The sequence below is a fragment of the Berghia stephanieae genome, chromosome 8 (genome assembly GCF_034508935.2).
Source record: "Berghia stephanieae isolate SIO BIC M18660-M18661 chromosome 8, UCSD_Bste_1.3, whole genome shotgun sequence".
Classification (NCBI taxonomy): Eukaryota; Metazoa; Mollusca; class Gastropoda; order Nudibranchia; family Aeolidiidae; genus Berghia; species Berghia stephanieae.
In genome coordinates, this window is record NC_088367.1 from 48,425,081 (window position 1) to 48,437,580 (window position 12,500).

Sequence of the window (12,500 nt, forward strand, 5' to 3'; positions counted from 1 at the left end):
GCCGATTGTCGTCTGCTCGGTGTGTCGCTCTGTTTGACGTCAACGGGTGTTTATCATAAATAACGTAATGAATTAACAGACCTTCTGAATTGTACACAGCTTTCCGCCCGGAGCCTTTTCATTCATCAAAATGAAAGATTTATGAAGTAATGGAAAATGGTAAGTTTCAGTATTCCGCTTTTGGATATAATATTTACTTGATGACCCCACAAACTGTTTGAGTGAGTTTGACATTGTCAATCATTCATACTTTTGTACTCAACTCATGCAACCTGTTGTCAAAATGTTCGATTCATTTGGCTGGGAACTCCGGGCTCCTTGACGGGATCTTTACATTCAGATGGCTGATTCTGCAATATTTTACTGTGCCTTCATTGTAATGTATTATATATTTTAATTCATTTGGGGAGGAAAAAAAAAAAATTCACGGAGCAGAAAAGCCGCGCTTTGGCTATGGCTTTGACTTGACATTAAAATTAGAATTCTGGCATAGAATTCATGTTCAAGAAGAGAATGAGGAAGAGGATCATGAGACCGTGCATTCAATTTTGGTCACTTTCTACATTGGTTTGCCGGTGGGATATGAGAGCAATGGATTTTATCTATTCAAACCTTCTTCTCCCACTACTGGAAGACAAATATAATATTATAGACGAAAGAGACATTGTTATTGACATTTGATTATCAATTCGTAAACTCAGTCGGCAGAGCACAGGCAAAGAGACCGTTGCTGTTATCAATCCTGTGTAGGTGCATTCTATATTTTTCTGACCGTCCTATACTTCCAGCAGTGATTGGGTAGCTGTGTCTGTTAGATCAGTCAGAAAGTACTTTGTGATGGACTATCATCCTATCAAAATGGTAGCAAACAATTGCAAATATTTTACGCCACGCAAGAAACTGAGATAAAATCGATCTGCGTGATTCTTATGACCTATGACACTGAAGGACTACTGGCTTAGTAAATTAATTGTTTTATAATCCCATATCTGTATTCATAACATAAATTATCATAGTTAGTGTTGTTTAGGTCAAATGCCTTTAACTTTAAATACACAGTAAAATAAAAAGAAGGTTCAGGTAAAAAAAAATCCCCTTGATCATGATTTACATCATGATCAATCAAAAGTATGGTAATTTAATATAATAATAATAATAATAATAATAATAATAATAATAATAATAATAATGCTGGAAACTTATATAGCACTATAACTCCGAGACACCAGACTCAAGTGCTTAAATTACAAATCACTTTGTCTGAAACATACTCATTCACACACACACACACAAAGTACACACACACTACACAACACATTCATCAAATTCATATATTAAGTTATGGCATTGACATTTGAAGTGATTTAACTTTTGGAGACTTTAGTTCTACATTTTAAACTGTTCTGTTTTGTCTCACTGTAATATGTTTTGTTTTATATCACTGTAAAGCGCTTAGAGCCTGTGACAACGGGGTAAAGCACTATATAAATGCCATTTATTATTATTATTATTATTAACAGTCCCTAACTAAAAAAAAATGTGGAAAAGTTGTAGAAGGATGCGTGATAACAATTAAGTATTTTTGTCTTTCTGGGTAAATATTATGTGGGAGTTCTTAAAAAGAGTGTTGTGGTCAATTTGATAAAAGGGAGAGGGGGAGGGGGGGGGGGGGAGGTTAAGTTTTAACCTTTCCTCATAAGACATGGCATATTTTCATATCTTTTTGTGTCTTTCTTCGTTCCTTAATCATTTTTTTTTTTTTTCTATTTTGCCAGGCTTCAACAACTGCACATAAACACAAGGCACGGAAAAAGCAAGGGAACTAGGTCATGTGATGAAACTTTCAAGATGAGTGCTTCATCTTCTGGTGGAGAACTTTTTGGTTGATGCAATGTGTACAATTCCTATTAATGAATGTAAAATATTGACTCTACCTAAGGTGCCTTATTTTTATACCTACTGCTAATTCAACTTAATATCATCTATTATTAATTACACATCGACGTCTAAAATAAAAAAAAGATAGTGCAAATGGCTGACCCAAATAGTAAATATTTCTGTCCTCGTCTGCTGGACTACCTCGTTATAGCTGGCTGTCGTTATCCTAATGGGAATAATCAAGTCAGTCAAACACCGGAGCTTTTGAGGCGATACCCTCTTGAAGATCACCACGACTTTCCCTTGCCAAACGATGTTATATTTTTCTGCCAACCAGAGGGTTGTATTAGTGTTGGACCAAAACGTATGAGCCTCAGAGAAACTACATCATTCGTCTTTACTCTGACGGAAAAAGATTCTGGCATAGTTCGTTTCGGAATATGTATTAATTTTTATAGGCCGTTTGAGAAGCGAGCTCATGCATCGGAACAATGGCAAAAAGTGGACAAGTCCAGCATAGGGTCAAGTCATTCAGTGGAGACTTTGAGCTCATCGGAATGCGACAGACCGCGCTCGCCTGGTCGAATGAAGAGAAAATCCAGAGTGAGAAATAATACACTGACGTCTTTGTGCATTGTCAGCAATCATCCGTTTTTCTCCACCTTCAGAGAATGTCTTTTCACCCTTCGCCGCTTGATTGAAGCATGTCATGATCGTAGCTGTGTGAGAAGAGTGGGTGGTTCAAAAGCAACTGCCAGGTAAGTTTTCGTTTGTTTTAAATACTTTGAATTACTGTATTATTCCTATTTACACCATATGCTTAGAAAATCGAGTCAAAGTGGTGTGCTTATTTATTAGATTGAAGAAAATAGGAACTATGTTTTCCCTATCAACAACCCTTCATCGTAAATAGAATGAAGTAGATAATTTTAGAGTTAATATGAGATTGAAATAACACAAGAAAAGAAGTGTTCAACTGCCCCAAATCAACTGATATGTCTCTCTCCATACAAAGATTAAAGATAGTACTAATGTTAATACTGCTTACAAAGAGATATTTTAATATGAATGAGGTGCAAGGGAAGGGGGAAGCATATTAGAACTGATACGCTGATAGGGATAATAAAGTATCATTCTTTCACAACAAAAACATAATTCAGGATTTACTTTTGTTTCTGGAGGATTAAATGACAGGTTTAATTGGAAGATTCCAATGCCCAAAATAAAGATTTTTGTTAAAACATTGCTCGTTTATTTATGTGGTGCATCTCCCTCGTTTCAACTTGCAGGCCATGAAGAACTAAATTTCCATTCTATACAATACAAGTCTCATGCCAGGCACTATTTGTTTTTAAAATGTGAGGTTTCAACTGTTTCAGCAAAACAAACAATAACAATCCCCCCCCCCCCCCCCCCCCCCCAAAAAAAAAAAAAAGACAAGCAAAAAAAAAAAAAAAAATAATGTCTCTTTCAATACAAAGATTAAATATAGTACTAATGCTAAAACTGCTTACAAAGAGATCTTAAAATGAATGACATGCTATGGGGATGAAAGGAGGGGGGGGGGGGGGTGGGGAGGATATTGAAGATACGCTGATAGGGAAATAAGTCTCATTCTTTCACACAAAAAACATAGTTCAGGATTATACTCTGTGTACTTGAGGATTAAACGAAAGGTTTGAATTGGAAAAATTCCAATGCCCAAAATAAAGATTTTTGTTAAAAAGTCGCTCATTTATTATGTGGTGCATCTCCCTCATTCCATCTTGCAGGCCATGAAGAACCAAATTTCCATTTTATACAATACAAGTCTCATGTCAGGCACTATTTGTTTTTTAAAATGTGAGGTTTCAACTGTTTCAGCAAAACAAACAATAATAATCCCCCCCCCCCCCCCCCAAAAAAAAAAAAAAAAAAGACAAGCAAAAAAAAAAAAAAATATATAAATAAATAAATAGAAATAAAGCAAAAAAAAAAAAAGAGCCTAAGAATTTTTATTTTTTAAAAATTCTACTTAAAGGAGTAAATCAGACTTGAAATACTCCACAGGTCACAATTATAATAATATTGATAAATGTCGGAAAGAATAAGAATTCTGATGATCAAATACATTGGGATTAATGATTAAGGTTTAATAGTTTGTTTTTTTTCTGGTCATGTTGCATTCCAGGGACACAGTATGGGGAGTTTTGACAGGTCAGACCAGTGACAATATTTCTTCTTTAGTTATGCATGAAGTGAGAGAGATTGAGACATGGATTTTACGTTTATTGAGTGCACCCGTCCCCGTTCCTGGCAAAACCAGGGTTGAGGTAAGTTTGAATGCAAGAAACATGTTTTTGAATGGCTGAATTCATTGATTTTTTTTTTAAAATTTTTTTTTTCCATTTTTAATGATGGTTTGTGGATTAGTGGAATGGCAGTTGGCTTGTAGCATGTAGATTAAAGTTTAAAGTCCCACTGTGGACAATGCAAGGTTTAGTCTTGGGAAAGACTCATTCCTCAAATTTCCCACCCATTCTCGCGTATATAATGAGTTAATGGCTGGTAACAGCTCAATTTGTGTCGAAAAGAAATTATAATAATGCCTCACTAGTCACGTGTCGTCATTCATGTTTACTGTTTTGTTATTTGCTTGGAATCCTTTGTTAAGTGATTTTAGCACATTTAGTGGTACTTGTGGTATATGTATAAAAAGAACTTTAAGACAGGTTAGCATTCCATCATTCCATAACTTTTGAAAACCCTCCCTTCCTCCTTCATGCAACTTGAAATATTCCCCCCCCCCCCCCCTCCCCCTTAAACCCTCTGGAAAAGTATTGTGAGATAACCGACTTGGTACGACCTGGATTCGAGCCCCACTTTGGGCATTTTTTGCATTTTTTAAACAGTAACCAGGTTCTCAACCTCAAATTTACTCTTTTGGACAACATGAGGGATTCTTGTATTGGTGTATGATGTTATGCTTGTTGTATGGGCCATCTGAGTACCTTACGTGAATGGGAGGAAAGGAGTAATTCTTTGATTTAAGTTCTTTAGTTTTTGTTATGACTTTGTGATCTTGTAGTACGGCACTTAACCTGTGACCTACATGTGGTATTAGTAGTCCTTCAGAACCATTAGGCCCATGGAGACAGAGTTTATCCCGCTTATCCCATTCACTGCTGGGTAGGCAGGGAATCATAAAAAATCTCTATTCCACCCGGGATCAATCTCGGTCCCTTTGCATGTGAAGGGAGTGCTCTGCCAACTGAGATATTGGGACCCCTGTGACCTACATGTAGTAGCTTTGAATCGTTCAGTTGGGGCCACAAGTTCTTGGGAACAGGTTTTTTTTATAATATGTTGTTACTTTACTCGATTGTGCAATGACTATCTGGGCTGATACAGCATTGTCTTTGTCTGAAAAAAAACCCCCAAAAAACAACTTGTCATAGGGCCTTACAGGTATTTCGTTTGGTTCAACGTGTTAAGTTCTGCTGTTGGCTTGAGACTACTTGTAAAACCATTTGAGAGCATTTAGTTGATAGTTTGGTATAATGAAACATTTTTTATTTGTTTTAATTGATGGGTTGTTTTTTTGTTTTTTTTTGTTTTTCTTGTTGGCGATGGTTTACTTTATTACAAATATCATTCTTTTTTTATTTCTGGTGCATTCTTCTTTGGATGTAACAAAGGCAAGGAAGCCTTTTACAATCATATATATATATATATATAGAATGGTTATTTATATCATTATGCAAGACAAAGTAAAAAAAAAAAAATTTACCCTAGCCCTTCAATTCCAAGTCTTAACGATTATGCTCAAAACTTGTGAGCTTTTCGTTCATCGTTAATTTTTTTGTTTTGTTGTATTGAGTGGCTGGGTGGCATAGTGGTATTGTAGTTTTTTGCCTCTTACTCAGGAGGTACTAAGTTCCATATCTCACTTCCATAGCCACGGTGTAACATTGAACAAGTCACCTCGCTCAACCTCACCTGCATCCGCCAGCTTTTTTTTTTTTCTCTTCGTTTTCTTATTCCAGTCTTTCCTGAAGAAAAATCCCCCTTTGAGATGAGATAATAGAATTTAATGGATTTTTTTGTTTTTATATATAAAAAAACGTTGATATTTATTTTATTTTACATTGGTTTGAGCTTTTGTTTACAATAGCAAAATCTCAACATTTCTTCTCTATTATAGACCTGCATCCTCCCCCCCCCCCCTTCCCACCCCACAAACAAACACATACACACACTCTCTCTCTCTCTCTCTCTCTCTCTCTCTCTCTCTCTCTCTCTCTCTCTCACACACACACACACACACACACACACACATACATAAGTACATAATACAAAATATTGACTGACACCATGACGGTGTAAATATTTGCTTACATAAACCGGCATCATTACTCATTACGAGCAAAGTAGTGTCAAACCGCGCACCGCCCCCTCGGATCAATAATATCGTTTGCTTGTTGCAATAAGAATGACGACATGTTGAGGCTTGGAGCTGAACGACAAGCCGAGAGTGTGAGTATGAGCAGAGATAACATAACTGCCAGCATTCATTTAACTCACTCAATCCTAGAGATTTTTGCTACTTTTCAAAATGGGAAAAAAATATGTATTAAAAATGAGCCTGTTCATAGATATTTTTATTCAACTATCATTAACGTGTAAACATTTATAACATTAACTTTGTTACTACGCCTATAATTTGTCTCAGAATAACGTAATAAATAAGCATGGGGTGAACGTGACCCAGTAAACTTCGGATATAGCCTGTGCTAGGGTTGAGTGAGTTACTAAATAATGGTCATTCATTCATCATTATCGTATGACGATGGGAGGCGTGAGTTCAATAATAACATGAATATTATAATAATAATCTTAAAGGGAGCTTAATCCTCTCTCTGATCTCTGAATTATTTCATTTGACAATAAAACCTGATTGAAAATAGCATCCATTATGCATACTCATTCTCATACGATCTGGCAATTTGTGTTTATGCATTATAAACTATATAACGAAATTTAGACAGGATTTATTGTCAGTGTAAAGGTTTAAAATGTGCTGAATGCTATCTATAAAATATGCAACATAAACTTTGGTAGTAAACTCTCTCTCTCTCTCTCTCTCTCTCTCTCTCTCTCTCTCTCTCTCTCTCTCTCTCCTCCATCTCTCTCTCTCTTCCCCACTCTCTTCCCATCTCTCTATCACACACACACACACACACACACACACACACACACACACACACAGAGAGATACACGCACGTACGCCCTAACAAGAAGTCGTACGCCCTAACAAGAAGTACAGAATAATATAAGATACTGACACTATTTCTACATCAGGATTAGAAAAAAAAAAAGGATATGAAAATATTATGTTGACTAACACAACCCGGCAGCATTATAGACAGTCATAATTTCTCAAACCGCACCACTCAAATGGCACCACTCACCGATCAATATCAAATATTACAATTAACATGACAAGAATGGCAGGTTGCTTGGAACTGGAGGAGACGAGAGAGAGAGAGAGAGAGAGAGAGAGAGAGAGAGAGAGAGAGAGAGAGAGAGAGAGAGAGAGAACTGCCAGTATTCAATAATGAATTAAATAGCAGACGTTCATCATTATCGTGTTATGGACGGCGTGAGTTCGAGAATAAAATAGATATTATAATTATTAACTATAGTCTCAAGGGGAGCTTAATCCGCATTCGGATTTTCTTCACTGACGACAAAGCCTGATTTAGAATGACATCCATTATTCATAATATTCCCACTCAATACGACCAAACGTTTGTCATTTGATTATGATGTATACGGCAATTTAGACTAGATCGTAGAATCACTTACAAAATAGGTTTATTAAGACAAAGTATGAAAATCAATTGAGAGAGATATAAAGAGAGGGTGGAGAGAGAGAGAGAGAGAGAGAGAGAGAGAGAGAGAGAGCGAAAGAAGAGGGACAGAGAGAGAGAGAGAGAGAGAGAGAGAGAGAGAGAGAGAGAGAGAACGAAAGAAGAGAGAGAGAGAGAGAGAGAGAGAGAGAGAACGAAAGAAGAGGGACAGAGAGAGAGAGAGAGAGAGAGAGAGAGAGAGAGAACGAAAGAAGAGGGAGAGAGAGAGAGAGAGAACGAAAGAAGAGGGAGAGAAAGAAGAGGGAGAGAGAGAGAGAGAACGAAAGAAGAGAGAGAGAGGGAGAGAGAGATAGAGAGAGATAAAGAGAGAGAGATATAGAGAGAGAAATAGAGAGAGAGAGGGAGAGAGAGAGAGAGAAATAGAGAGAGAGAGAGAGAGAGAGAGAGAGAGAGAGAGAGAGAGAGAGAGAGAGAGAGATCCATTTCAATGTTTACATAGATCTTGTCTAAACTCCCGTCTAAATTCTGGTCACATAATAATTGAGGCCTTCACAGATGGAGCGTTTGATGTGGGATGACATTGACTGACTGAGTCGAGTCAACAATGATACCATTAATTATAATTATACATGTTGTTACTGCCAGCTGGTACTGACATTAAAATGGACAAGAATGACTATGCGATATTACCATACTCTTCTCTCTCTCTCCCCCCCCCCCCCTCTCTCTCTCTCTCTCTTTCTCTCTCTCTCTCACTCTTTCTCTCTCTCTCTCTCTCTCTCTCTCTCTCTCTCTCTCTCTCTCTCTCTCTCTCTCCCTCTCTTTCTCTCTCTCTCTCTTTCTCTCTCTCTCTTTCTTTTTTATTTTTTTATTTTTGTATGCTCTCTCTCTCTCTCTCTCTCTCTCTCTCTCTCTCTCTCTCTCTCTCTATCCCTCTCTCCCTCAAACACACACACAGTCTCCCTCTCCCTCTCTCCCTTCTATATATCTATTTGTTTATCTATCAATCCATCTATCCATCCATCCATCTATCTATCCATCCATCCATCTATCTATTTATCTATCTATCTATCTATCTATCTATCTATCTATCTATCTATCTATCTATCTATCTATCTATCTATCTATCTATCTATCTATCTATATGTCTATCTATCTATTCAACAAATCCTCATACGCGCGCGCGTGCACACACGCAAGCATTCACGCCCTCTCAAGCGTCGTTTCCACATGCTCACAGCAAAAAACAAACAATATATATATATATATATATATATATATATATATATATATATATATATATATATATATATATATATATATATATATATATATATATATTGTCATTTTGGACTCATTGTTGTAGAAATCTTTAATAACTGACGCAAAATGTTGACAATGTTAACAAAATGTTGACAATGTTAAACAATGTTAAACTAGGCCCATAATGGCGTTCGGATGTCAGACCTACATATTTATGTAGTAGTCGGGTTGACCCCTTGGTTAATGTGGCCTCATCAAGAATTAAAGATCTTTTCTTTCTCTTCTCTTCTATGAGTATTACAAAAGAGAGAAGAAAATGATCAATAGAACAGATTAGGAGTACCTAGGATCGTTTTATTGTTGTTGTTCGTCTGTTCGTCGATTTCTTATTGTGCTGGTGCTCTTTATCACATTTCCAGTAGAGATAGAGTGAGTAGGAAAGTACCAGAAGACAATAGAGAATAGATGCGGGTCAAATTATTGGCGATGGGTCCCTTGACGCTGTAAAGTAGTCTTGTGCTCTCTCAGGTGTAATAGGTTTGGACATGCACAGAGGATGATAGATGACTTCCGTCGAGACTTATCTTTTTCCAGTCAGATGATCAATGATCCCCCCGTAGAGACTAATCTTTTTCCCGTTGACGTAGTTTGCTGTTATATCTATCTATCCAACACTTGTCGTTAGGATCAAAATGTTTATTTCAAAAGGATTAGGAAACGAGCTGGATAGCATCAACAGGAAATAAAAATAATTAATTTCGTAATGGGGTCCAGTTCAACAGTCGTGACGTCACTTCCCGCGTAATGACGCATAGTAAGTAACTGATTCTAAATTATCGGAACAATGGCGGACGCCATTATCTCCATCGCCGCCCTTATGAAATGTGTACGTCTCCGACGAGCATAAAATTATATCCAGAGGAGAAAAACATTATAAATCTGACATGATCACGTTTTGACTTTTATACATTATGAGCACGTGACATGTGAACAAGTTCTAGACAGCATGAAGAAAATAAAAAGTACCGATTTTCTTTGTTTAGAACCAAGCTGCTGGTTGCTAGGCGGACGTGACATCAGACTATAGAATCTTATTAAGGACCCTAGTAACTAAAAGTACTTAAGTCACATTTTCATGATTTGTACAGCTAAACAGTGCTAAACTTAAAGCACAATCACATCCGTTCACTCAACAATTTTGTTCATGATAAACACGATCCAAGTCTCAACAATCTTGTTCATGATAAACACAATCCTAATTTTAACCTCCATTTTTATTTCTTTTCAAAACTAACTTCCTGTGACTGAAGTACGTTTAGTTCTAGGCTCTTCAATTTCAAACACCCCCCCCCCCCCCCACCCCAATCTTTATTTAATTTGTGACTTAACGTCTCATAGCAGTATTTATGTCGGGACGGACGTTGTGCTGGAAACTGAATTTACAGCCACAATAAATACGAATCTTGGGGTTGATTTTTCTATTCGTGATTGTGGGGAATACATACAATTCATACAATTTCAAACATTTCAATTACTCAAATTTCGTATTTTCCTATCATTTTTATTCTAAATCCAATTTTTTTGAGTCCGATTTCATTTCGGCATAAAACCGTTATGAAAATGTGGGTCATATTTATTCATTTATTTTTCACTTTTTCATTTATTTATTCATGTTCCATAACGTTATATACCATAATGTTATATAATGTTATGTTCATGTTATATTATAGTATATTCATGTCAGCGTTTTACTTCGTCCCAGACCAGATTATGAAATATCAATATCGTCATTTTTACGTATAATGTATATTCCATTCCACCCCCTACTTCCTCCAATCCATCATCAGCCAGCCCACGATGATAGCCACTCCTTTCAATCATGACGATCCCCCTTTTCAATACTTAACTCCCTCCAACAACCCCTTTCCCAAAATCCCATCCATCCCCAAGGAGATAGACTCAGACAGACAGACACAGACTGTGATGAAATGCAACGCCTGCCTTCTCGATTCAAATAGTAATCCCATTTCATCCTATGCCGTGGCCATTTCAAAATATCACCGACAACATCAAATAAATACCTCTGATTTGTGCTCGAATCGAATCGATAACACCCCGCCCCCCCCCCCTCTCTCTCTCTCTCTCTCTCTCTCTCTCTCTCTCTCTCTCTCATCCTTCTCTAACGTTTTTGATACCCATTTATAGCGTTTATAAAATCTTAATGTCATATGTCTTATCAGTGAGTTATTTTTGGACACCTCAAGTTAGCGACAACAGTCCAAATGAACTGGAAAGATTATTAAACAAAAATGAATATGACAGCCAACAACAACAACAACAAATATATATATATATAATATATATATATATATATATATATATATATATATATATAATATATATATAATATATATTATATATATATATATATAATATAATGAAAAGATGCACATTACTAAATAACAAAAAAAAAAAAAAAAACAACAAAAAAAACAAACAAGCAAAAAAAGATCGATGGCAGAGAAATATTCGACAAGTCCTTTCTATTTAATTTAAGATCTTGGAATGTAAACATATTTTGAACCCGAAACGTTCCGTGTTTGGTATTTTGTTCTGATTGGAAGCTGTTATAGCCTATTCATTTTTGTTTATTACTTTTTACCATTATGCTACGTGAATCTTGTAACTTTGCTCTACTGAGTTTTGACACTCGACATCTCTGACCTCTGACCTCTAGTGCCTTGATATTCCAGTTTCGCTGTCAGTGGTGCAAAGTTGAGACCATGGGAAAGACTCTTTACTCATTCTCTCACCTTACACATGTGTAAAACGAGTACCTGGTCAGTAACGGCGTTCTTTATGTCGGAAAAAATGTAATATCGCCAAACAGGAGTCATGTCTCGTTGTACATGTTAAGTGTGGCTGTTGATCAGGGACCCTTTGTAAAGCGCTTTGAGCACGTTTAGTGCATATTGCGCTATATAAATTCTCAAGATAAAATGTTGGAAAATTCACACAGTTTTTCATTCCCCTCTTCAGTTGCTATTGTGTCCGTTATAACCTGCACAATTTAACACCCGGAGTTTATTCCGATTTCACTAATTGCAAAGCTACGTGTACACGATCCAACGTCAGTTCCAACTATTCAATACACATCGACACACATACACACACGCATACTCTCTCTATCTCTCTCTCTCTCTCTCTCTATCTCTCACTCTCTACCTCTCTCTCTCTCTCATATACAGACACACACACACACACACACACACACACACACACAGAGAGAGAGAGAGAGAGAGAGAGAGAGAGAGAGAGAGAGAGACATACACACTAACACACAGACACACGCACTCATAGTAACAACATCGACAAAAGAAAAACAAACAAACATAAACAAATAACATGTTTGCCTTTCAAGCGGCATCTCTCGTCCTGTATGTTTTAAAAAAAATCGATTTTGTAGTGCCTTGTTCATGCTGTTATTATTTCATATTGATCAATCCG

At 36.7% G+C, this 12,500-nt stretch overlaps 1 protein-coding gene across 10 annotated transcripts in view; it reads left to right on the plus strand.

Annotated features, from left to right (window-relative positions):
* The window catches only part of LOC144978800 (MAP kinase-activating death domain protein-like), a 99,882-nt gene that overhangs the window by 9 nt on the left and 87,373 nt on the right, over positions 1–12,500 (plus strand). For all 10 annotated transcript variants that reach the window (XM_078925313.1, XM_078925316.1, XM_078925312.1 and 7 more), the window contains exons 1-3: positions 1–159; positions 1,776–2,636; positions 4,049–4,190. The exon at positions 1–159 ends at the window's left edge or, in 1 of these variants, runs on beyond it. In XM_078925313.1, coding sequence (XP_078781439.1) covers positions 2,032–2,636; positions 4,049–4,190 — 747 coding nt within the window. In that variant the 5' untranslated portion in view covers positions 1–159; positions 1,776–2,031. The remainder of the gene's footprint in view (positions 160–1,775; positions 2,637–4,048; positions 4,191–12,500) is intronic.